This window comes from Gorilla gorilla, chromosome 6 (genome assembly GCF_029281585.2).
Source record: "Gorilla gorilla gorilla isolate KB3781 chromosome 6, NHGRI_mGorGor1-v2.1_pri, whole genome shotgun sequence".
In the NCBI taxonomy this organism is placed as follows: Eukaryota; Metazoa; Chordata; class Mammalia; order Primates; family Hominidae; genus Gorilla; species Gorilla gorilla.
In genome coordinates this window covers 140556667-140583074 of record NC_073230.2, presented here as the reverse complement: position 1 = coordinate 140583074, position 26408 = coordinate 140556667, and the positions used below count along the sequence as shown (strand labels likewise).

Here is a 26408-nt window from a genome sequence, read left to right as displayed (position 1 = left end):
CTGGTTCAAGCTCTAGTATTTTGCTCGGACTTAAAGCCTTCACTTGTGTATGAGGCTCATCGCCAAAGTGCCTGAGAATGTCGGCTCACACCCGTAGCACAGGAGCCTCCGTGCTGAGTTACACTTGTCCAGCAACTCTGCAGGCAAAGAAATTAGGCAAGAGAAGGAGAGAAACCGAAAGAAAAAAAAAGGGGGATCCTAAAGGTGGTTATGAGTCTTTATGTTACTCAAGTTATCCTAGTGACTGTAAAGAACCTCACTTTCCCCTAAGATGATGTTGTATGTTTCGCTGTCTTCCTTCCCTCTACTTCTGCCTCAGATACATTGTGAATCACCACTATCAGAAATCCCCAAGAGGGCTGCTGAACATTGATCAGGTATGAAAACACTGGCAAAGAGACAAAAAAAATTATATATATATATATATATGTATGTGTGTATGTATACATACATATGTGTATATATATATATGTAAAAACAAAGAAGCTCTGTTCTGGCCCTGTTTCTGCCATAAAAGGATCTGTTTACTGCCACAAGAGGCTTCTGCCTATCCCTCCTCCAGGTCTGCAGTGAAGATAGCGGTTTAAGGAAGGAATCACTGGAGATGATTCTTTCTTCATCTCCTAGCGTGGTATTATCCACAGCTGCATGCTTCTTCATCGGAAGGGGAAAACTTCTTCATCATTCCCAACTTGCAGAAGGGAAACTGTCAGGTAGAATTGGTCCATAATCTTAGTTGCTAGACAACAATCTTGTCTACTTGCCTAGCATCTTACCATTTACAAACCATTTTATAGGAAACCTATAGGTTTACAAACCTATCTTATAGGAATTGTCCCCACTCGGGAAATTAGATGCAGGAGTTAAGTATTCTCTTTGAGATTGATCACACAACCATTTAAATGGCAGCATGGGCCTTGATTCTCTTTTTGCTCTTTAGTCCTACACTCTTTTCTCAGTATCACGTTAATGCCAGAGTTCCAACAACAGCAAAATACATTTCTAGAATGCAACTACTGTTACAACATGATTTTCCTTCCATGAAAGTTGTGAAAAGCAGTTAAACCCTGAAGAGAGGTCTAGAGTTGGGCCCGGGTAATTTTGAGGTTAGCTTCGAGAGGGTGCCAAGGATACAGAAAGGAGTCCAAGTACAAGGAACTCACACAGGACCCGGCCATGGTCGAGGTGCACTGTTCTAAGAGTGACCCACAGCTTCTCGTGGGCCACAAGTTAGACCTAAGATCCCATTCTCTTTCTGAGTAGGTCATTCACCCTGATCCCTGCCTGCCAACCAAGACACACGCTCAGTTGTCAATTGAAATGTGTTATGCTCATTTGTCACTCAGAACCTTCCCTATAAGCTCCCTCCCAAATCACAGATTTCTTCTGTACCACAAGGGAAAAAAGTAAATAAAGAATAGAACTGGCTACATAATTAACACTAGTGATAAACACTGAGATATCTATTGCTTTCAAAGACCTTGGTGGGGAATGGTGGCTTATGCCTTTAATCCCAGCACTTTAGGAGGCCAAAGTGGGAGGATAGCTTGAGCTCAGGAATTCGAGGCCAGCCTGGGCAACACAGCCAGATCCCATCTTCACATTTTTTTTTTTTTTTTTTAATTAGCCAGTTGTGCTGGCACATGCCTGTAGTCCTAGCTACTCAGGATGCTAAGGCAGGATCACTTGAGCCCAGGAGTTGGCAGCTGCAGTAAGCTATGATCACACCACTACACTCCAGCCTGCATGACACAGTGAGACCCTGTCCTAAAAAGAAAAAGAAAATCAATAGGATCCTAGCAAACAAGATCTGCTGCCAGTATTTACTTCACAGAAGAAATGAGGCAGAGAAGTTGTGCAATATTATGCAGAAGTCATTGGTCATCAGGAAATGAAAGCCAGGATTCCCAATTCCTCCTGGACTCTCCATTCTATGTCCCAAGCTTAGAGGGCAGCTGTACAATGCTGCTATGTACATCGCCAAGGGTCCTAACCACCTAGCGGGGTTTGCCAACCATTAAAACTTACGAACGTAGTGCTAGGCAGGCTACTTCTACGTAGTTTCTCCTTATTACAGTTTCTCCTATATTAAGAATCTCTCTGGCAAGGATATGACTGACGGCTGCTGCTTTTGCTGGGTGAAAGCCCACAGGAAAAAAGTCCCCGTAAGACAATAGTGAAGCTGTAGAGTAAGGATGGTGGCATCATCCTCTGCTGCCCCAACTGCCCTATGCCCCAGAAAGCCCAAGTCTCCAGTCCCCTCTTCCTTTTCTCTAAGACATGTAAAAGGCAAAGGAAGATGTAGCATATGTGGTGCTAAAGAAGGAATGTCATCAACCAGGATTTTGACTTACGCCAGGACTGTACAAGCCTCAGATGGTCTTTCCAGTCATATTAATACCTTCAGAATCTGAACAGTTAGTGATAAACCAATGTTGCCTTCATTTACAGGGAAAATAACCCCCCCGCACACCCCCCCCCCTCTCGTTTCTAGGAACTCTGCAGTCGTCATTTATATGAGAAGTTACAGGAGCATGGGCACACACAGCCATTTCCCTATTAGATGCTCGGTCATCTTCCTTAGGCGGTAGAAGCTCCTAAGGCAGCAACTTCCAAGCTCTGTAGTACAGTCTCCACATGTGCTTGACCTGGGAGCAGCTGGCTCTCATCTGTGTTTAGGGCCAAGGCTTCTTTACTTACTGCTGTCTTCCCACCAGAAGGTAGTGACAAATATATCAAGGGTAGTGTCCTGCATTTTGATCCTTTTGAGTTAATTCTCTGGAGGACTGACGAAGGAAAGGCCGATTCCTTACCTTATCACTGCACCTCATGCTTTCCTGTTTTGAGAACACAAAGAAACGTTACTTAAGGGCCACACTCAAAGGACACCCTAGAAATGAAAGCTCTGCAGTAAGGTTTGGATTTTTCAATTTGTAAACTGAGAAAGCATGATCCCTGTTTGGAATAAAATCAGCTGACAATTCACTCCAGAATGCATGATCACAAAGCCACAATGTAAAGCAGACCAGGAGGTGGAAAGGGCAGAGAGGGGATCTCATTACTAAGAGTCCCACCACTCGGCCCCAGTGACCCAGGACTTTTATCTGGCATATTTCTCAGCTTAGTTTTTTCAAGATTTGGCCCATAAAGTGTCTTTCCCTTTTAATGGGGACAGGGATGCAGAATTTTCCCAAACTTTGCAACACTTCTAGGTTCTCTCCCTTTACTATCTTTTCTACAATGAATTTTCCATTTCAGTTCAGTCTTTCCTTCTAGTTCCCAGCCTGTACAAGCATATCCCCTTTAAAGAGGAACATAAGTCCAAGTGGACAAAGCAAATAAAATAAGGGTGGTCATTAACAGTAGATAGAAGAACATTTCATGAAATAATTTACCAGTGGTCTTTAAATAAGTGGAAGCCTCCCCGCAGAAACTTTGTGAGCATGGCCGGTACTTGTTCATCTGAGCACCGTCTCAAAGGAAAACACCCAAAGGCCCTTCGAAAGCGTATCACTTTCCATTTTTGGAAGCCTAAATAAAACTCACCTTTCTGGGGGAAAAAACACAACTGTAAAGTACAAAAACATTTTAAAAGTTCACTTCAAAAGTAGTTTGAGCAAATACAAGAGATATCTTGTAGCATCCATATATAACATTTTATTAAGAAAATGAACAAAATACATTCTTTCTCCATATGTACATTACATACAACATAATTCTACAATTGCCATTTTTAGCAGATCACTCATTTATTTATTCACAAAGTAGAATTAACACATTTACCAAAGCTGGGATCTGAAAATTATTTGTACTAAAAGAAAAAAAAATCCTAAAAAGTCCATACAGATTGGATAAAAGATAAGCCAGAGAAGATCATGAGGGGAATGGGGAAGACTGCAGAACACGACAGAGCCCAACAATGATTTCAAAACAATTGATGTCAGAAGAGATCTGATACCCATAAAGCGCTTCTGTTTAAAAGCTCCAACCAGCTCATGCCAGCTTTCCAGAGTCCCATGATTTCCATTTAAGACCATGTGGATACTTTAGGATACGGCCCTGACCCCACGTTGCCACAGAAGAGGGGGTAAGAGTAGAACCAAACAAGTTAGCAGTTTTCTCCTCCACACATTGAGTCTCATCTGAAATACTACTGAGGTGCAAAATGTGTGAATCTCAGCTAATGTGCACAGAAATACAATTTTTTTTGAGAGACATTTGCTTAAACGTGGTAAAGAACTCTTGTTTTATGGACTCCTTGCTTCATGTTCATTTTGTCTGTTTTTCTTTTGGCTTTTGACAATAGCTCATCCTTTTTGAGTGTGAGTTTAATTATGGCCATATTAAAAAGTCCATCATAAACAAAGACTCCTCCTCATGGTATGAATATGCTCCATATGCCCATAATGGTGCATAATGGACTTAGAAATTCAAATGAGTCTTAGGGTTGAAATTTCCAATGACCTGAGCAAGGCAGCTCCCTATAGCTTCTGGATAACATTTTACACCCAGAGTTCAGGCTTAAACAGACCTATCAACACAATTATTTTCGGATTGTCTGTCTAGAAAACGGCAATGCTCAAAGGAATATAAATAAGGGTGGGGGGACATATGCTTCCAGCCTGGTCCTTTCTCCATGTGGTAAAAAACAATGGAATGGCTGTGTTAATTTTTTTTTTTTAATCTTTTCTGGCCTTTACTATGTTTGGTAATGGAAATAAGTCAGGGAAAACAAAATGAAGAGGTCTCATCACTTAATTAATACTGGTTTTTCTTCTTTATACTTAGTAATTTCCTAGTTTTTTAAATGATAAACCTATTTTGACAATGACTAACATCAATACATTTTATCCTAAGTCCCATAAAAGATATTTAACATTCTCCAACTTTCGGCTCAGCTGGTTACAGCACCACATTTCCAGTCCAGGAGATGTTTTCACAAACAGAAGGAGCGATTTCACAGCATTAATAAGCAGACTTGGAAAGACAGATTTTATTGGCTATGGAGGAAGTTGTATCTTTCTTCTCAATCTAATTTTCAGTCCAATTTTGGTTTTGAGAATCTATCTCTATCAGAGGGGATCTTAATTTCTGACTACTGAGTACTTCCAATTCATAAAAGAGCTGACTTTTAAAAAATTCTAACATCTTTCCCAAACTGTTCAGAAATATGCCATATTTGAAAGACGGAATACTGTTTGTTCCCAAGACCAACACAAGAAAAGGAGGTCCTCATCTTCGCTTTCCTGTACTCTTCCTCTGAGGCTAATAACTCAACTGTACATAGCTTTTGGAGTGGGAGCAAGATAAGAATCTCTTTAAAAAGAGCATTTTAAAAATGTATGTGTATGTGTATATATGTATATTTATAAAGTATGTACGCATAAAGAAATCCGTTCACAGGAAAATGTTACATTATTTTCAACTCTAAATTATGCAGAAGACTATACAAAGTAGTTAATTAATACTATACTATCTACTTTCTTTTCAAAAGACATTTCACACAAATCCAAAAAGTAAGCTGGCTTAAAGAATAAGACAATCATAACACCTCTTGCCCAGGCTAATTGTAATGCTTAGGAAAGGAAGTCCACTTTTATTTTTCCGAACGGATGATTTGTAAGTAAGGAAGAAAATTGTTTACAATTGATCAGTCACCAAAATATTTTTTTTTTCTGGGAAAGGAAAAAAAAAATCCCAAGAAAAAGATCAGTACATGACTTTTTAATAAATTTATCTTCCCCCATGGAAGACTACTCCTAAGTAACCTTTTGGACTTTGATATCTTATTATTAAATTTGGGAGTGAGTTGATAATTACTTGGTATTATTTATAACTTGGTATTATTTGAGGCAACACACTACAGCTGTCACTTGCAAACACCTGATGGCATGGCTCTAATGGTGTAGGATCCTCTCCTTTGTTGTAACTGAATTTATAAAGATTTATGAAGCTCTGCCAGTTGCAATGGGATTGGGATTTATTCTACATGCCTCCTCTAATTTAATCAATCACTTTACAAATGTGGAGGAAACCTAAAGAAAAAACCAAAATTATGAAATACTTCTAATGCCAAACCCAGATCTCATTATTGCTTGGCAAAGCAGAATTAACAGAGACCCTTGGGATGACATATAATTAATTTAAGGCAAGGAAACTAGTATCAGTTCAATTCTGTGTTACAAGTTATACATGAAATGACAATTTTCCTCCTATGTTAAAGGGCTAGAAAATAAAACCAACCAAATGACATGAGCTAAACTGTAACAAAGGCTTTCTTGAGATTTGTTAACAACGGAGAAATAAAGCTCAAAATTGGCTTTTTGAGTGGCTCCTTAATCATGCACACAGGCTTGTTCAGTATATCACACAGTGTTTCTTCTTCCTGCCAATTAATTTGGCATTCGTTAAGTAATGAATGAAACTGAAGAATGATGATCTCCTCAGGCTTTGTGTGGCAGACAGCTCAGATATCTGAGCTAACTGCTGTGACTGCTAGCATCCCAGATGGTACAGAGCTATGTTGCAGCAAGAGCTTAAATTCAGTGAATAAGCAAGGGAGCCCCCAAACTGCATGTTGAAATGTTTTATGGCTGGTTTTCCTGCTGGATCCTTAACAAGGAACTGGTTGTATGTAAGAAGCTGCTCACCTAGTTTAAGATCTAGAGCCCATTAACACTGGATTTTCTGTTTTAAGATCTCAAACAGTTATTTGGGAGAAGGGAAATGCTACTTCCCAAGAAATGCTACTTCCCAAAGACTATTCAGAATTACTGAATATTCTAGAAGCATGAGCTTTGAGGCCTTTTGGTAGTCTTCTTCCCAGCATCTCATTAACAAAATTATTTTAGGGTTAGAAATGAAATTTCTTTTTCCTTTCGATTTGTGGACCTCTAAAATCCATGAGCAAAAAGCTCCTATTTTTCCTTCTCTAACATACCCTCATTGTCTTCTCTAGCTCGTTCCTGAAGTTTAATACTTCCAAGTCAAAATGCCTTAGATAAGCAAAATAGGACTTTGCACACAAATGTTTAATAGTTCACTGAGGCTGTCTGAAAAGCAGATAAAAAGGAAGACATTATTTTATAATTAAAAGTGATACCTTAGAACTGGTCCAATTCCCTACCAAACATTTCCCCTTTTTTGCCGTTGATCCTACAGCTTTCAGACAACATTCATGTTAAATTCTGTTTTCCAGCAAGCTCAGCAGTGTTTGGGGATAGACAGCATATTGCAAATCTTATTTCCAAATAATGATTCTAATTAAGAAGATAAACTAGGACTACCCTTTCATTTTTGTGTTTTTAAGCTGTTAAGTGGGATCCAGTTCACAATATAAAACTTTAGCAAAAAAGACAGTGATAATTTCCCCGATGGCATTTCTCTCTGCACCACTAGAGAAACTAATTTACTATAACCTCTAATGACTCCTTAGGTTAAGGGCTACAGAAGCTACCGTCAGATGATTTCATTGGCTATGACTGCCCTAAGAGTTAGTCATTTGGAATTGGAGCTAAATTCACATTCTTTTTTTTTTTTTTGAGACAGGGTCTTGCTCTGTTGCCCAGGCTGGAGTGCAGTGTCGCAATCATAGCTCACTGCAGCCTCAAACTCCTAGGTTCAAGTGATCCTCCCACCTCAGCCTCCCAAGTAGCTGGGACTACAGGCACATACCACCACACCTGGCTAAAAAACAAAAATATTTTAAGTAGAGATGGAGTCTTCCTGTGTTGCCCAGGCTGGTCTGAAATTCCTGGGCTCAAGCAATCTTCCCGTGTCAGCCTCCCAAAGGTCTGGGATTACAGGCGTGAGTCACTATGCCCAGCCTAAATTCACATTCTTGAGGGGAAGAGACATATATAAGGCTGCATTATTTTTATTTAAGGAAAAAAAAGAAAAAGAAAAGCAATCATTTCATGGCAATTGAAGCCACTTCTAATATTCAACTATTTCAGAAATTTAAAGTCAATTCTTAACACAAATTCTAACTTCAGCAGAAATCAGTGTTACTCATGGGAGGTAGGAATAGAAACAAAAAGGTTAAAAAATACAATAAAAAGAAAAGACAAAAGGTAAATGGAAATTCTGATGATATGCTGAATTCAGGAACTCTGCTATCAAACCTGTACTTTACCAATAGTTCTATGACAAGAGACCCTAATGCCAGAAAAAGAGGCCAACACAGGTTTCTCCATTAAAGCTGCCACTGCCATTATTACTATTCCCAAATGAAAATGACTCAAGTATGTTTATAGCAATATCTGAATGTTATTAATTTCTTATGAATTTCATTATTCTCTTGTCATAAATAAGGATAATAGAGCATTTGCCTCAGAATGATTTTGATCTTTTTTTTTCCAAGCAATACAATGCTCCTACAGAATGCCACAGAAAATCTAGGAAGTCTAGGGCTAAAAAAAAGTGAAGAATAAAGTTACATTAGCTAAGAAAAATAAATAGAAAAACAATTCACAGTATTTGGTGGATAGAAGGAAACCAAAGTTTTAAAAATCATATATAAATAGAACCTCTAATACAGCATTTATTGAGAAAAAGAAAAAGCATTTGGTGAAGAGATCAATATACTGCAGTAATGAGTCCTCACCCAAAACAAATGAGGGCAACATCATTCACGTAAGCTAGTCAGCTTCGTATTATTTCAACAAACTTGGAAATGTCTGCCTTCAACCAACAGACCTCTAGACTAGAAGCTTTGGATAGCCAAGTCATTTCAGCATTAAAACAAATCACAGGGAGATAGAAGCCAGGGTCTAGAACCACAAAACAATAGTGTTATTTGACTAATAAGGATAACAAAAATCTTTTGTGTTAAAGCATCCAAAGACCTAATCTGTAAGTACTGTCATATGTAGACACTGTATGATACTCCTCCAGCCATAAACTTTTTCTGGGCAGCCTTCACATCCTAGATCGGGGCTACCTTAGGAATTCAAAACTTGGTGAGAATTCAGGCAAGAATTTCTACAAAGGGATGAGATTGTGGATGAATGTGGAATTTTAAGAAAAGAGGGGTTAGGAAGGGTGTTTTTTTTTTTAATAGTTAGATGACTTTATTTAGAATATACATTGCAATGATTCCCTCCCACAGAAATCACTTCAAACCGTAATTCTCAAATACTGTGCAACATTCAACCAGCTAAGAATTTCACGTGACTTTCAGGAAATAAATGACCCACAATTACCCAGTGAATTCCATGTAGTGTTAAGAATAATTGCAGGTAACTTCTTCATGTAATTACCATGAAATTGAGTATAATTTAGAGAATAAAATCAGGAACATACTCCTAATTGCTTTTTTGATCCATTAAGCATCATTCTCAATCTCTCACTAAATGCTTGGGTGCCTCAAACTAGTTTTTGTTTATAGGCTAGATTTTAAAACACTGTTTTATTATAACTCTGTTAATGTATCTCTGCATAGCACTTTTAAGGCAGATGTGAAGAGATCAACTGGAATAAGCTGCCAACCATTTATATACAATATAAATATTTTGCCCAAGAATGCAGTTTTACAAGCTTAAATCACTGAGCTCTAAACCCATCAAACTTTTCTATGATAAACCAGTAACTTTTTAATGTATTCTATCAGTTTTTACTTATTAGACATGGACAGGTCTGTCTTCATATAAATGAAAATCAGGTCTAAAAGATGGCCTTGATAAGAGTTAATACTGTCTGTCAGCTTCAGCACAGAGGTAGGCATTTCAGTCTGAATTCCTTTGCTTGAATAAGAGTGATACATTCTTCAATCAATCAAACTGGCCACATGAGGTCTCTGCCATTACCAAAATAAAATGCAAATGCACTTAAGAGGTGTCTTGAAAATCAGATTATTACTCATGAAGTACAAGAACTGAAAATAATGTTGGATATCTAGTTTAATTTCTGGTCGAAAACAATGTATTATACTAGGAAAAAGGATGAATGAGGTTGAAGCTGGAGATAATACAAATGAGAAAACTGTATCCCACTTAATTTTTGTGTCTAAAGTGTTAGCCAGGTGTTTCAATTAGGGATTTACCTAGGCTAGAATAATTGTTAGGTAGTAAAGCATATATACTTGGCTATATAAACAATGTACCTAAATACCAAATTCGATTATTTAAATTATAATCTATGATGGAATTCTTGGAAATACATGTAGCTCCTCACTAAATTGTGACATGTTGTGAGCAACATGTCAATCTTGGTCATGGATATATGAAGCACTACATTCTCTGCAATCATTTCCAGCAGTGCTCTGATTAAAGCCCCACAGTACAGTCTGACTTTTCAATTATCTCCTCAGTACATCTATCTCACTTTGGCAAGAGCAAATGGCTCGCTATGATTCAACCCCATTTAAACATGGCGGTGAGCAAAAAATTTCAGAAATGAAGGGGGAAAAATTCTACCTAAATAAAGTGAGGGAAGATGAAATTAAAACAAACATGTTTTCCAAAAAGACTAGTAGGGAAACATTTAGGGAAAAACAAAAATAAAATTACTGAGGTCAAGAACTTAGTTTCCTCCAAATAACATTTAAGGAACTGATGAAAAAAATTACAAAGCACTGTAAAAATAAATGGTGGAGGGCAGCAGAATTTCACTTGCTTAATCTTTTTAAAGTGCCAGAATTCACACTAAGCAAAACTAGAGCTTTTAAATTTAGGAAGTCTTAGCAAGCTCAGGTTCTTCCTTGTCTATCTTCTGATTTGCACCTGTCTCCACAAAAGATTTAACAGGCTATATTAGTGATATTAACATTTTATGTTCTCATGTCACTCAGGGGAATCGTTTTATGAAACTGTTGAAGTATGTAAGCAAACTGTATTTACTTGACTGGATAGCCACTTGGTTATTCTGCAGCTACACAAGTTGGTACTTGCTGAATTATATAGCATACCTTTCACAAGTAAAGGTACAGATCAAATTGCTTAAGAAATCACTGTTGACTGCTTTGGGATGCTAGGAAAGCCAAGGAGCCCATGATTCAAGCCTAGAACTAGCAAAAATATATTTCTATCCATCCCCAAAATAAGTAAAACCATGTACTAAAGACAGAATAAAGTGGGACCTCAATGTTTCATTCCTATACATGGTACTTTTTGAAAGTGCAGGTTAATTCCTTCTTTGGTGAGGCCTAATCTTGCTACTCAGGGACATACTTGATTCCATAAAGCTATTCACTCTTAAGAGCCACTGGATTGACCGACACTTCTTAATATGAATCTGCTTTAGCATGGTGGCAGTCAGCTTCATACAACATGCTTTTTGAGCAAATGTAAGCACTAGCCAGATGTAGGTTTCCCACATTGCATTCCATAGCACATCATCAGAAGACATGTACCTCTATCTCTCACACAAAAAATTTGACCCATGGAAAAGTCCATCTGCCACACCTTGTTTTTTAATGAAAAAATATCTGAACCATTCACAAAGTCTGGTCTATGTGCTTAATGAAATGCCTGTCAGTTGTATACCACTGGACAATCACAAACCATTTCTCTTCAAAATAACAATATCCACAAGCAGATATAGAGAGACAATGTGTATAAAAATAAATGAAAGCAAAGCTCTGGAAACTCAGCCTCCTCTCTCAAATGAAAATACTACAGAGATAGCACAAGATAAACGGGAGCCCTGGTTCTGCAGAGCTCTTCTGGACGAAAGAGTCATTTTCTCCTAAAATTGCTATTAAGATATTATTCACTACTAGATCCCTCCTGCTGGTCATTTTTAGAATGGCTCTTAAAGGTTCTGAACTATTGTCTCCTCAGTTTAAGGTTTCTGTGACTCAAAGTCAGATGCTATTGTAATATCTACTATAAAATATATCATTATAGAAATATTATATACCAATCTCAGATAGGTGCTTGGGTCAATCTCAGGTTTCATTTTTAGTTCTATGGCCAAGAGTGCAAACTTGAGACCTCAGTTCTGCCTACTGTTTAATGTAACACAAGACAAGTCAATACAGACACAGATATCACCTTAACATACATCAACTGTCCTAGAGAACTATACACTTGTTAAGAATGAAGTAAAGAGGTGAACAAGTGACACCATTTACACGCAGTTGTGTGATGGGAGGCAAAGTGAAATGGGAAGGGAAAAGGCAGGCCAAATGACCAACAGCAACAACATTCAAAATACTTGTAGTGCTGAATCTGTTAATAGTGCTTATTTCCCCCAATTAAAAAAAAAAGAAAGAAAAATCTGAAAAGGGTAAACTGCCTAATTTTTCTTTTATACTCATTAATTCTTAAAAGATAAAGTAAGAAAAAATATATATATATATTTAACTGGAAAGTATACCAATTTCACTTTATTAGCCTAATTTAGGAATAGGATGAGGAGAGCGGGGTTGAGGTCAGGCATGAAGGAAGAGGGTAAAAACTTGTGATGGTTAAGATCCCTTCAGAACTCTGGTGTAGTCCTCAATCACTGCAGCTTTACTGTCAGTCAGTGGAGCTGCAATCCAAAAGACGGAAAATCGACTCCTGTTTTCCATTTCTGTGTCCAGTGACTCTTCAGTTACAGTGTGATGAGGTCTACCAGGTTGCCTTTAGGAGGAGTCATGCTGTCAGGGAAGAAATTTACTAAGGTGTCAAAGAGCTGAGTTCTTTGAGCATAGGTGTGATCCACATCAGAAAAGCCTGGTAAAGAAGATACAAAGAAACATCCATTGTGTTTAAAACATGTAACAGAAAAACTAGTTGAGACCAGCAGCAATGTATTTTATAATGGAGAAATCAAATCAGGCTTCAAAACCAGGCAGACACTACTGATCTGACCCCAGTTCTACTACCTGGCTGTGGTGTGATCTTAGATAAATTAGTCAGACTTTCTGGCTTTCAGACTTTGCTTCCTCAGCTGTAAGTATGTGATAATCCTGTTTACTTCATACAGTTATTGTGCAGATTAAATGTAGTTACATGAAAAGCATCTAGCAGAAGGACTGGCACTTTAGTTACAAATAATACTGATCTCTCTTTTTTTCCTTATAAGGTCTTTTCTCTGCTGGTCCACTGAGGAAATTCCACTTGTCTTTTCTGACTTGTTAATGCTTCTGAACCACTAAAAAAGTTTTTTAGTAACAAAAATATAATAAAATCAAAATGAAAGAGGTCTTTAGAAATTAGTCTAAAATCATTAATGTCTCTGAGACAGCTGGAAGTAGTCTCAGGGAACTGAGTGATAACAGAGACGACTGAGGGAGATACATGTACAATATGTAGAATGGTATCTGCACATAACACTACACCTTTATGCTACTATGTACCAGGCCCTATGCTAGGCACACATTATGTGAGGAATAAGACAATGAACTACTTTCATCCTGATACATATTAGAAAGCATATGACATTTTTAAAAGGTAGGGATTGTTAATCTAAAGGATTTTTCCCTTAACCTCTAATAAACATTCAATTATCAAGTTCATTCCAGCTAAAGGAACATTCAGTGAGATGCTGTCTTCATCAATTGGTTTATCTCAGCTGCTTCAGATTTCTTACATACAAATGAGATATTTAAGTGATAAAATAAAATAAATAATTTCCCCTATCCCTGAAATAGCTGAGACATGAGAGCGCTGCTAAATGCCATGAGAAACAGAAACAGAGCCATCAAGAGTTATATATGCCATGGTGTTCAGTGAAAGCGACTTCAGATCAGACTGCTTTTCATTCAACCTAGAGTACCATTTTAGGTCCAACCTGTTTTAGTCTTGTAAAAGAACAGGAATAGACCATAACATTGCCAAGGATACCAGTTTCCTGGAAGGAAAATAAACAATACCTCAAGAACAGCACATTCCTTTTTATTTTTTAAAAATATATTGTTTTAAGTTTGAGGGAGAATGTTTACTTGAGATGAGCTTGAGTTTAACAAAGCCCACTATCGGATCATGGAAATGAATGGAAAGAAATACTCCAAAATATTAACAAAGGTTATCTCTGAACGGTGAGATTAGAGTCTTCCTATTTTATGCTTTTTTTTTTTGAAATTTCCAAATTCCTTCTTTTTCAACTTTTTATTTTGAAAAATTTCAAACCCACAGAAAAGTTTCAAGAATTGTGCAATGAACACCCCATATAGCCTTCACTTAGATTCATCTCATCAATTAATGTTTCATCAAATATGTTCTCTCTCTCTCTCTCTCTGTCTCTCTCCATGTGTGTACCCCACTGAAAATCTTTTTGCAGAACTATTAGGGAGTTTTAGACAGCTTTGCCCCCTATATGCTCAAACTAATTTCAGCTAAGAACAAGAACATTAACTTACATAACCAATATATATTAAATTCATGAAATTTAACATTGATGTCCCAATAATACCAGTTATTTTTCAGTCACTTTTTTACAGTCATGTTTCCTACTAATCTAAAATCCAAACCAAGATCACACTGCATTTAGTTTCCAAGTCTCCTGAGTTTGAAATAGTTCCTCAGCCTCTCTTTGACTTTAATGAATATTTTTGAAGAGTACAGAACACTTATGAGTGGAATGTGTTGAATTTGGGTTGCCTGATTGTTTCTTCATGATCAGATTCAGTTTATGCAGTTTTGGCAAGAATGCTACAGAAGTGATATTGTGTGTCCTCAGTGCATCACCTCAGAAGGCACGTGGTATCAGTTTATCCCAATACTGATTATGTTAACTTTGATCATCTACTTAAGTTGGTATATGCCAAGTTTCTCCAAGGTAAAGGTGTTCTTTTCTACCTTTGTAATTAATAAACTATTGATAGGGAGATAGTTTGAGACAGTGTAAATATCCTGTTCTCCCACAGCCCTGCATCCAATAATTTAGCAATCATTGATGATTCTTGCTAAAACAATTATCAGTTATATGATGGTGATTTTCTAACTCTACGACTCCTTCTACAGTTGTTGACATTCTATTGTAAAGAAGAGCTGTTTCTTCCCCTCCTCCCATTTTACTTATTTGTTCGCATCACTGTGTACTCAGGGATTCTCCTCTTGCTCAATGTTATACTCATTACTGTCATCATTCATTCTGATACTCATATTGTCCTAGATTTGACCAGTGAGAGCCTTTTTGAGCTGGCTTCTGTGTCTTTTTGAAATGTACCCATTAATTTTGGGGTACTTCCTTACTTTCTGGTATATATCCAAATACATCTTTACACAGCTCTGGAGTCCTACTTTCTTTTAGCTGTGACTAGTATTTAAAAACCAAGCAAGAACAGCTGTGCTAATTGCCAGGGTGTCATTGTTTCTAGGCCTATGCATATATGCCTATCATATGCATACTTTTTTTAGACTATTATAGTTCATGCTTTTATTGTTAATTCTAATTTCTTAAAGCCCCAGAGGATTCTTCCTTCTCTTATTCCATTCCATATCTCCTTTCTTCCACCAAGAAAACCCTGACTCCCAGCAACATCATATGTACTCATTTGCTCAACTTAAAATACATAAGAGTTCTAGATTTGCTATATATGTACCACTACCAACCAAACTCAACATTTCTTTGCTTTTATTGTTTGTAGACCATACCTCACTGAAAGTATACAGTCTAAGCACTGTACTAAAATGGCTTAGTTCTTTCTCTTATGTTCTGAGTATGTAGAAGTACAATGCCGTGTTATATTTTTAAAAGAAGATATTGATTCTGTAATGCTACTCTTAATAAAGTAACACCACTTTCTTGAGATCAAATTATCTAAGAAGGAAAAAACACTGAGTTCCTGTGTGGTAGGTACTTTAGGTATGATTACATTTCATTGTCACACAAACAATGAAGTATTATAATCTCCAGTTTCAGATGAGATGACTTAGAGAGATTCAATAATCTTAAAGTTATTACTATTTTTGTTCTTCATCTACCTCTTTTACACAGAAAGAGATTCAGTAATTCAATGAAGTCTCACAGCTAGGGAGGGAAGAGATGGAATGTGGAACCCATGTCTGTCTGACTCCAAAGCCCTTTAATTTTTATTAACTCACACTCATTAAGTGCTTAAGTTGTAGGGCAATGTACTAAGCTCATTTAACTCTCAAAGGCACATCTTTTATTTTTATTTACTATTTACCTATATAAGGAAATTGAAACTTACACTATCATTAGACGAATGGTTAAATTATGGTAGATCCCTATTATGAATAATTATGTATCACTTCATAAGAATACAACTGATCTAGTGTAGCTTCATAAAAACGTCTACAAGCCACATCATTAACTTAAAAAAACTATGCTGCAGAATATGTTTTTACATTATATAATAAATTAAAACAGCCCATACAAACCTATATATTTATATGGGTGTATGCATGCGTATATACAGTTGATCTTGATCATTTACAGATTCCATATTTGTGAATTTGCCTGTTTGCTAAAATTCATTTGTAACCCCCAAACCAATACTTGTGGTATTTCTGTGGTCATTGCAGACATGTGCAAAGTGGCAAAATATTTGAGTTACCATATGCACATGTCCCCAGCTGAAGCTGAACTCTGTGATCTCTGCTGCTTTCTAGTTTCAGCTCTTACTATCCACAACAGCCCTTTCACCATCTGTTTGGTGCCACATTTTTGTGTTTTTGGGGGCTTCACTGTTTAAAATGGCCCCCAAATGTAGTGCAAAAGTGCTGTCTGGCATTCCTAAGTGCAAAAAGGCCTTATGGGGAAAAATATGCACGTTAGATAAGCTTGGTTCAGGTATGAGTTAGAGTGATGTTGACCATGAATTTAATGTTAGTGAATCAACAATATATATTAAATGAGGAATCTTTAAACAGAAACACACATAACACGTGGTTATATATTAATCAGTAGACAAAATGTTGTGACCAGAGGCTTGTAGGAACCTAACTCTGTACTCTTTGAATAATGAGAACCAACTGCATCTATGTCTGTGTATATGGTTGTGTGTGTGTAAAGATGTATTACGTATAAGTGATTATACTTGAGGGTAAAATACAGAGATTGAGGAAAGTTGTTTAAGGAGAATTCTAAGCTTTATATGTAATCAATGTTTTTTTCTAAAAATAAATTAAAAAGGGGTGGGGATCTAGGAGACTCATCAACAGTACCACAACTACTTAAATGGCACTGCTAGGACAAAAAGGTGATATTGATTCTAAACCTCATGCTCCTAATCACTATGTTTATCTTACTTTATTTTCATAAATAAAGTAAAATGGAAAGAGGGAGTAACCATTTGAGCAGTGGAAACTGGTAAAGCTCAGTGAGAGGTAGCACATTCAGTGGTTTAGAAAAGGCGCTCTGAAGCCATACTGACAGGGTTTTAATCCTGGATTTGCCATTCACTAGCACTATGCCTGGGCAAGTTAGTTTAGCCTCTCTGTACCCTAGTTTCTTCATATACAAAAGGGGATCATACAGTAGCTACTTCATAGGGCTACTGTGGGGATAATCATGAGTTAAGACATGCAAAGTGCTTAGAAGAGCACTTGGCCCCATAGTAAGTGCTCAATAAATATTAATTAGCTATCAGCATATCACTAGTAGTATGACTGATGACAATGACTGCTCTAAAAAGAAAGTGACCTATTAGGAGTAATTTTTTGTTTTTAGAGATGGAGTCTTGCTACATTGCCCAGGCTGGATTCAAACTCCTGGGCTCAAGAGATTCTTCCATCTCACACCACCATGCCTGGCTAGGAATATACTTTTAACTTAACATCCTACACGTAGCTGGATTTTCCTACTTGTGGTAAAGGAGAAATAACATGAATTCTCATTTTTTTCCTAGCATACACATTATTAAATGTACACTTCTTATTTCTAACACTAAACTTTATATTTGGACTGTAAACTTCTAAAAAGAGTTGTGAGGACCAAAAAAGGACAAACCTGGGCAATACAGTGAGATCTCATCTCTAAAAAAAATGTAAAAAAGGAAAAAAAAATTAGCTCAGCATGGTTGTGCATGCCAGCAGTCCCAGCTACTCGGGAGGCTGAGGCAGAAGGATTGCTTGAGCCCAGGAAGTCCAGGTTGCAGTGAGCCATGACTGCACCACTGCACTCCAGCCTAAGCATCAGAGCAAGATCCTGTCTGAATGAATGAATGAATGAATAAATAAATAAATAGGCAACATGCTTTACAGACCAGATTTTTCCTACTTGTCACATACCCTGCTGAAAATAAGTTTAATTGCTCCAATTCATACTTTCTAGAAATAAGATATAGCTCTTAAACTTAGCAAAGTGACTGAGTTCAACCTTAAAAGTGCCTATAGCCACCAGAAGCTCTAAAATCAAGATCCTCGGAGATTTTCTCCGAGGTCACTCATTTTTCCAAAACTAAGATAATGTCACCTTCTATCTTTCTGATTCTTTAAAATATTACATACAATATTAATACTTTTATTTAATTCTCACTAAGGGATGAACATAAATTGGATTATTTCTGGAGGAAGTCATTCAGAAAGTTTGGCTGAGGTTTTTTTTTTTTTGCAGACCTTAGAAAATGAAATATTCATTTATACAATGAAAGGTACAGTAAATAACCCATTTTATTTCTATTCTAATTGGCACAAAGATAGAACAGTCTGACAGAAAATTAATAAGAACAAGAACCAGGAACTCTAAATAGGCATGAAACCTTATGAAAAGTACTTCTTGTTTATAAATACTAAATCAAATTTCTCATTATTAAAATTAGCATACAATCTGAATTTGCTCCTTATCCAAATTCACCAGTGTTACAAAGGTGACTTTTTTAAAAAAATAGAGACAAGATCCTGCTATGTTACTCTGGTTAATCTTGAACTCTCTAGCTCAAGATGATCATCTCACCTCGGCCTCCAAAAGTGTTGAGATTACAAGCATGAGTTATCGCACCTGGCAAGAAGATTAAATTTTTAAGGCAGTCAATCAATAGTAATGGTACCCTGAATGGAGCATTTACTGCTTTACCGTGCTAAGTATCTTGGAGAATTATTTCATTTAATTCTCTCAGCAATTTGAGGTAAGTATTCCCATTACCTCCATTTTACAGATAAAGAAACTGATAATTAGAAAGTTTAAATAACTTGCTCAAGATCACTTTTAAAAGAGATCCTGACTCTCAACCACCATCTCACATTCCAACCTCCTAATCACTAGGCTATATAATACCTCCCCTCAGACAAGACAGGAAACAACATCCCACAGGAATTTCCCCTGCTTGTATTTTTCTCTTTTTGTGTTTGTATTGTTCTCAGTATATCTGAGGTTTGTTTAGAATCCAAATAAAACAAACTATTCCTGACAAAATATATTAGTTGGCAGTGAATAGGTCAGAGTCAAAAGAAAGGAGTTAAGCTGAAGGTAAAATATTTGCTGACACCACCCTAATTGATATATTTAAATTGCTGCCAAGAAATTCTTGTTCTAAAGGCTAAAAATAAGTCAGTTAGAGATAGTTTAGCGCTGTGCACTAATAAATAAAATAATGGGCCTGGGCTGTGGTATCAGACATAAGGCACATAATCATTCAAACAGAATATATGCCAGACCCCCAATTCATGTATCAGTACATCTGTTTCAAATGCTAGAATTCAGAAGGGCATGAACTTTCCAAAATAATGTTTACACCTAGGTTCTCCAGCTCACAGAGTGGGGATTTCTAGTAGCCTAAGGACTTCAACTCGAGTGTATGAATAGTGGTAAATCATTATCTAAATTCTTAGGAGAACCTTCTGGAGTCATGTTTATAGCAGTCTGCTCAGTCTAGTCCTGAGGAATCCTACATATTCTGGAGTTAGAACTTAGGACTGGAGTTGCCTTGATCAGTCGAGAAGCCTCAATCACTCGCTATGGATAAAGGGCAAGACCTCAAGAACACCTCTATTTTTTCATCCCAGTGAAAAGCACCAGAATTATATATACTCTTTTTTCTTTGAGGTACAGTTCACTTTCAAGAGATAAAAGGTCAAATAATGAAGAAACTAAATTGATATCCCAAAGTGTTATTTTATTCCAAACATAAAAAACAGTATTTATATTACATACAATGGAAAATTTCAATACTATTGCTCAACTCTAAGGCAAATAATAACTGCACCAGCATCAATGGGATTAATATGCATTCACTGACCAGAGGAAAGCTGGGAATTTTCATACTTCAAGACGATTATCTTGGTAAAAAATGAAGCTACCATAAGTTATCCTGATGAAAATGCCCTTGAAAATTCACCCAAGTAAAGGTCTGGGTTCTAGAGACTACCCACTTTATTACAGTCTTGATATTTTTTTTTTTTGAGATGGAGTCTTCCTCTGTTGCCCAGGCTGGAGTGCAATGGCACGATCTTGGCTCACTGCAACCTCCCCCTCCTGGGTTCAAGCAATTCTGCCTCAGCCTCCCGAGTAGTTGGGATTACAGGCGTGAGCCACCATGCCCGGCTGATTTATTTATTTATTTATTTAAATTTATTATTATTATTTTTTGAGACGGAGTCTCACTCTGTCGCCCAGGCTGGAGTGCAGTGGCGCAATCTCGGCTCACTGCGAGCTCTGCCTCCTGGGTTACCGCCATTCTCCTGCCTCAGCCTCCTGAGTAGCTGGGACTACAGGCGCCCGCCACCACACCCTGCTAATTTTTTGGTATTTTTAGTAGAGATGGGGTTTCACTGTGTTAGCCAGGATGGTCTCGATCTCCTGACCTCGTGATCCTCCTGCCTCGGCCTCCCAAAGTGCTGGGATTACAGGCGTGAGCCACCACGCCCGGCCTATTTTTTATTTTTAAAGACAGTCTTTCTCTCTGTCACCCAGGCTGGAGTGCAGTGGCATGATCTTGGCTGACTGCAGCCTCTACCTCCTGGGCTCAAGTGATCCTCCCACTTCAACCTCCTAGGTAGCTAGGACTATGGGCGCACACCACTACACCTGGCTAATTTAAAAATTTTTTTTGTAGAGATGAGGTCTTACTATGTTGCCCAGGCTTGGCTCAAACTCCTGGTGGGCTCAAACATCAGCATCCCAAAGTGCTACGATTATAGGTGTGAGCCACTGTGCCCGGCCTACAGTCTAGTTAATAATTCATTAATACTAAATGAGAGTATTACTAAATTAAGACTAAAGCGTTTGAGAAAAACTTGAGTTTCAACCAGAAGTTATCTTGAACAATTAAGATAACAAAACTCCCATTTTTAGGAAAGAGATAATCTATCTTCTGTGCTCCCAAAACATTGCCTACCCCATCGCTATTCTCTTGACGACACACAATTCCACAAAGAACGAACTGAGAGGAAAAACTATTTAATCAACAAGTATTATCTCATAGTGTATATCAGTAAAACAGCCTGCATTCCAAGGCAGTGCTATACAAATTAATTTATTTTGACTGTGTTTCTATTGCTATCTGTTTGCATACTAACACAGCAATTGGTATAATAGTCATTGCAAACTGAACTGCAAAATGATACCTCAAAGCAACTTTGTAGCAGGTTATTAGAAATTTTGCATGATACCTTGAAACTTCATTTGCTCATCTATTTGACTGAAACATCTCACCTGATGTTTCACATAAAAGAAACCAAAATCCAACCTTCCAAATGCTAGGGCATCTAGCTGGATAAATTATACTGCAATACTTACCCAGAGCTGTAAAATCTGAACCAGATTTGAATAGAGCTGATGCCAGGAGCTGAAACTGTTTAAAAAAAAAAAAAAAAAAAAAAGAAGCAGCAAATTAGCTGGCTAAGTGCACTGAAGGAAAATAGCCTTCTATAACTTTGACCATTTATCAGCAACTACGTATTTCTGCATATGTGTGACATAGGTCTATTCACCAAATAGTGGCAAGAACACATTCAGATTACAGAATATAACGACTTTTCTATTAGGCTGCTATTATCATTTTCTAAAGTACTGGGCCATGTCCTGGAATTATTTTATTTTAAAAATGTATTAAAGTATGTACTTATTAAGGAACAACAGCACAACAAAATAAAAAAGAAAACTGTCATTTGAATCTAACACATATGAACAGATTGGTGCCCTGGGTCCTGTTACTGAATTTTTAGCATATATGCATTCTCATCTCAAAAATAAATGTAAGCCACTGTAAAATACCTGATGTCTCAGCTGTGTAAATCAAAATCTGAGAAAAAAAGCATGTATAGACCATTCCTAAATTACAACTTAGATTGAGATTCCACAATTATATATAATTATATTGTTAAAACCCAAAGACCTTTTTTAATGGACATAATGTTGTAAATGTTGCTTAGATTTCCAGGCTGTCAGTTAAAGTTAGTTTAAAACAGACAATGTAATTGAACAATGAAGAAACAGAGTAAGACAAAACTATTGCAACATTAGCAATTTAACAAATAGGCACAAAATAAAAAATCTGGAGAACTATTTATATTTATCTTGAATGAGAATGCAGGAAAAGAGGCCAGTTAAAGGAATGAATTAGAGCAGACAAACTCCTCAATGGAGTTACTTGGCACTTCCCAAGACTTGAGCAGTTAATATCACCAAGTCCTCAGGATATATTTCACATCTATGCTTGCAGCCTTTAACATTTCAGATATTAAATCATACCAACATTTGTAAGCCCTGATTAATGGTCCTTTGAAGATCAGAAATTGTACAAATATTCCATAGGTATTTATCTAAGCAAGAGTTATGAAAAGGGGGGATAAAAAGAAAAATTTAAAAACGTATAGAAGTTCTTTATATATTCTGGGTATCAGTCCTCTGTCAGATATATCTATTGCAAAGATTGTTTAGTATGTGGCTTGTCTATTTATTTATTTTCTGAGGCAGGGTCTCGCTCTGTCACCCAGGTGGGAGTGCAGTGGCGTGATCATGGCTCACTGCAGCCTCAACCTCTTGGACTCAAGCAATCCTCCTGCCTCATTTTTTGACTTTTTTTTTTTTTTTTTTTGGTAGAGACGAGGTCTCACATGTTGCCCAGGCTGGTCTCAATCTCCTGGTATCAAGCAATCCTTCCTCCTAGGCCTCCTAAAATGCTGGGATTACTGGTGTGAGCCACTGAACCTGGCAATGTCTATTTATGTTTTTAAAAGTCCTTTAATGAGCAGAAATTTTAACTTTTTTGAAGTCCAATTTATCCAGATTTTTCTTCGATGATTACTGCCTTTAGTTCATGTCCAAGAAATCTTTACCTATCCCAATGTTGTGAAGATAATCTCCTATGTTTTCTTCTCAAAGCCTTATTCTTCTGGATTTTATATTTAGACCTGTAATCAATCTTAAATTAATGTTTCAGTAAACAGTGAGAAAGGTTTGAGATATCCAGTTATTCAGTATCATTTGTTAAAAACTTTCTTTTCCCCGTTGGACTTGGTACCCTGGTCAAAAAACAACTGACCACATACGTATGGGTCTACTTCTGGACCCTATTCTGTTGTACTGATCCATTTGTCTATCCTTAAGCCAGTACCACACTGTCTTGATTACTGTGGCTTTATACAGAGTCCTGAAATCAGATAGCATAAAGCTTCCAATTTTTTCTTTTTTCAAAATTGTTTTGGCTAGTCTAAAACCTTTGCATTTCCATGTAAATTTTATAGTAGTTTGTCTATTTCCTCAATGACAACAACAACAAAGACCAAACTTACACTGCATTAAAATAAAGGCCAATTTGGGGAAAATGGGCAGCTTTAAACAATTTTTAGTGTTTCAATCCATAAATATATCTCTCCATTTATCAAGGTCTTCTTTAATTTCTTACAACAGACTCATTCTACCCATTTGATATGTCTGATGCTAATATAAACTATGCTTTTCATTTTCTAATTGTTCACTGCTAGTATAAAAATTGCTAATAATTGCTTTTTTTTTTCTATTGACCTTGTATTTTTGTAATCTTGCTAAATTCACTTGTCCTAGTATATTGTTTTGTAGACACCATGGGGTTTCGAATGTACATAATCATGTTACCTACAAACGCAAACAAATTTACTTTCTCCTATCCAATCTATATGTTTTTTATTGCTTTTTCTTTATACACTAGCTAGTGTAATTCTGGTAGAATGTTGAATAGAGGGGCTAATAATATACATTATTTCCTTGTCACAATCTTAGGGAAAAGGGTTAAATGTTTAAGAATAGCCCTAGCTGTATGTTTTTCACAGGTGTCCTTTAGGAATTTAGATTCAAGAAGTTTCTTTTTATTCCTAGTTTGCTAAGAATTTTTATTATGAATGAGTCTGAATTTTATTAGATGCTTTTCTTCACTTACTAAGATGATCTATGGTTTTCCTCCTTCATTCTGTTAACACGGTGAATTACACTGAATTTTTTTTCAAATGTTAAACTAGCCATATATTCCTAGAATAAACCACCACTTAGTCATAGTACACTAACCTTTTAATATATTCCTAATTAACTAAAATTTTCCTAAGAATTTTACATTTATGTTCATGAAAAATATTGGTCCATGATTTTCTTTGCTTGTAATGTCTCTCTTGGGATTTTATTTTATTCTAATTTATTCTGAGATAGGATCCCACTCTGTCACCAAGGTTCAGCATGCAGCGGTACGATCACAGCTCACTGCAGCCTCAACCTCTCTGAACTCAGGTGATCCTCCCACCTCAGCCTCCAGAGGAGCTGGGACTACAGGCATGGCACCACCCAGCTAATTTTTTGCATGTTTTTGTAGAGACAGGTTTTTGCTATGTTGCCCAAGCTGGTCTCAAACTCATGGGCTCAGGCGATCCACCCCTCAGCCTCCCAAAATGCTGGGATTACAAGCGTGAGCCACCACGCCCAGCTTCTGTGGGGATTTTATATCAAAATTAACCTGGCTTATAAAAGGATTTAAGAAGTATTGCCTTCCTCTAATTTCTGAGAGTCTATGTAAAATTGTATTTTTTTCTTTCTTCTTTAAATGGTTGATAAAATTTACTGCTATTATGGGCCTAGAGTTTTTTTTGTTAGAAAATTTTTTATTACAAATTCAATCTCTGTAGTAGATATGGAGTTCCTTAAGATTTTCTATTTCTTCTTGTGTCAGTTTTGGTAAACTGTGTCTTTTAAAGTATTTGTCAATTTCATCAAGTTGCGGCTTAATTTGTCAATGAAGTTTTCCATACCCACTTTACTTTTAATATATGTAGGGTCTAAACTGATGCCCTCTTTTCATTTGTGATGTTGATAATTTATGTTTTCACTTTTTTTCTTGGTGATATGGTTTGGATTTGCGTCCCTGCCCAAATCTCATGTTGAATTGGGGGAGGGGTTTGGTGGGGGACCACTGGATCACAGGGGCCAATTTCCCCCTTGCTGTTCTTGTGATAGTGAGTTCTCATGAGATCTGATGGTTTAAACATGTGTGACATTTCCCCCCTCATTGTCACTCTCTCTCCTGCCATCATGTGAAAAAGGTGCTTGCTTCCCCTTCACCTTCTGCCATGACTGTAAGTTTACTGAGGACTCCCAGTCATGCTTCCTGTTAAGCCTGTGGGCCTGTGAGTCAATTAAATCTCTTTTCTTCATAAATTACCCAGTCTCAGGTAGTTCTTTACAACAGTGTGAGAACAGGCTAATACACTTGGTAAGTCTTGCTTGGGGTTTATCAACTTATTTACCTTTTCAAAAGGCCAACTTTTCACTTTTAAAATTTCTCCATTGTTTGTTTACTATTTCATGAATTTCTTATTTTCTACTTATTTGGGGTTGAATTTGTTCCTCTTTTCTAACTCCTAAGGTGAAAAATAAATTGTATTGGCTCTACATATAGGATAAGGAGAAAACTATTATCTTAACAATCTGATTAAATAAGTGAACTGTATGTACTGGCCTAAGGATTTTAACACATACCAAGGGATATTACAGACCTCTTTCCCAAACTCTGGATTCAAATATCCAACAGTTACCTCAACATCTTAAGTTGGCTGTCTCATAGATATCTCAAACTGAACATTTCCAAATTTAAAATCCTGAATGCCAGTCAGGAGTCCCCACAAACCAGTTCCCCACAGAACTTTCTCACTTCAGTTGATAGTAACTCCATCCTTCCAGTTTTTCAGGCCAAAACCTTTGAGTCGTTTCTTTCAAACACTAGATCTAATCTATCATAAAATTCTGTTGGTTCTATCTTTAAAATATATTAAGAATCTGCTCTATTTTACTTCTCACTGCTCTACTATTACTTTGGGCTGAGCTACAGTAACTCCTTGTTGCCCAGGCTGGAGTGCTGTGGCACAATCTCAGCTCACTGCAACCTCCACCTCCCGGGTTCAAGCGATTCTCCTGCCTCAACCTCCCGATTAGCTGGGATTACAGGTGCCTCCCACCATGCCCGGCCAATTTTTTGTATTTTTAGTAGAGACGGAGTTTTACCATGTTGGCCAGGCTGGTCTTGAACTCCTGACCTCAGGTGATCCACCCACCTCAGCCTCCTGAAGTGCGGGGATTACAGGCGTGAACCACTGTGCCCGGCCCAGTACTTATTC

At 37.1% G+C, this 26408-nt stretch overlaps 1 protein-coding gene across 6 annotated transcripts in view; it reads right to left on the bottom strand.

Moving 5' to 3' along the window:
• Nucleotides 1-12300: 12300 nt before the first annotated feature.
• Nucleotides 12301-26408, bottom strand: part of MKLN1 (muskelin 1) — a 376139-nt gene continuing 362031 nt past the window's right edge. For all 6 annotated transcript variants that reach the window (XM_031012932.3, XM_055392285.2, XM_031012931.3 and 3 more), the window contains 2 exons: nucleotides 21571-21625; nucleotides 12301-12659 (listed from right to left, as the gene is read on the bottom strand). In XM_031012932.3, the coding sequence (XP_030868792.1) occupies nucleotides 12538-12659; nucleotides 21571-21625 (177 nt within the window). In that variant the 3' untranslated portion in view covers nucleotides 12301-12537. The remainder of the gene's footprint in view (nucleotides 12660-21570; nucleotides 21626-26408) is intronic.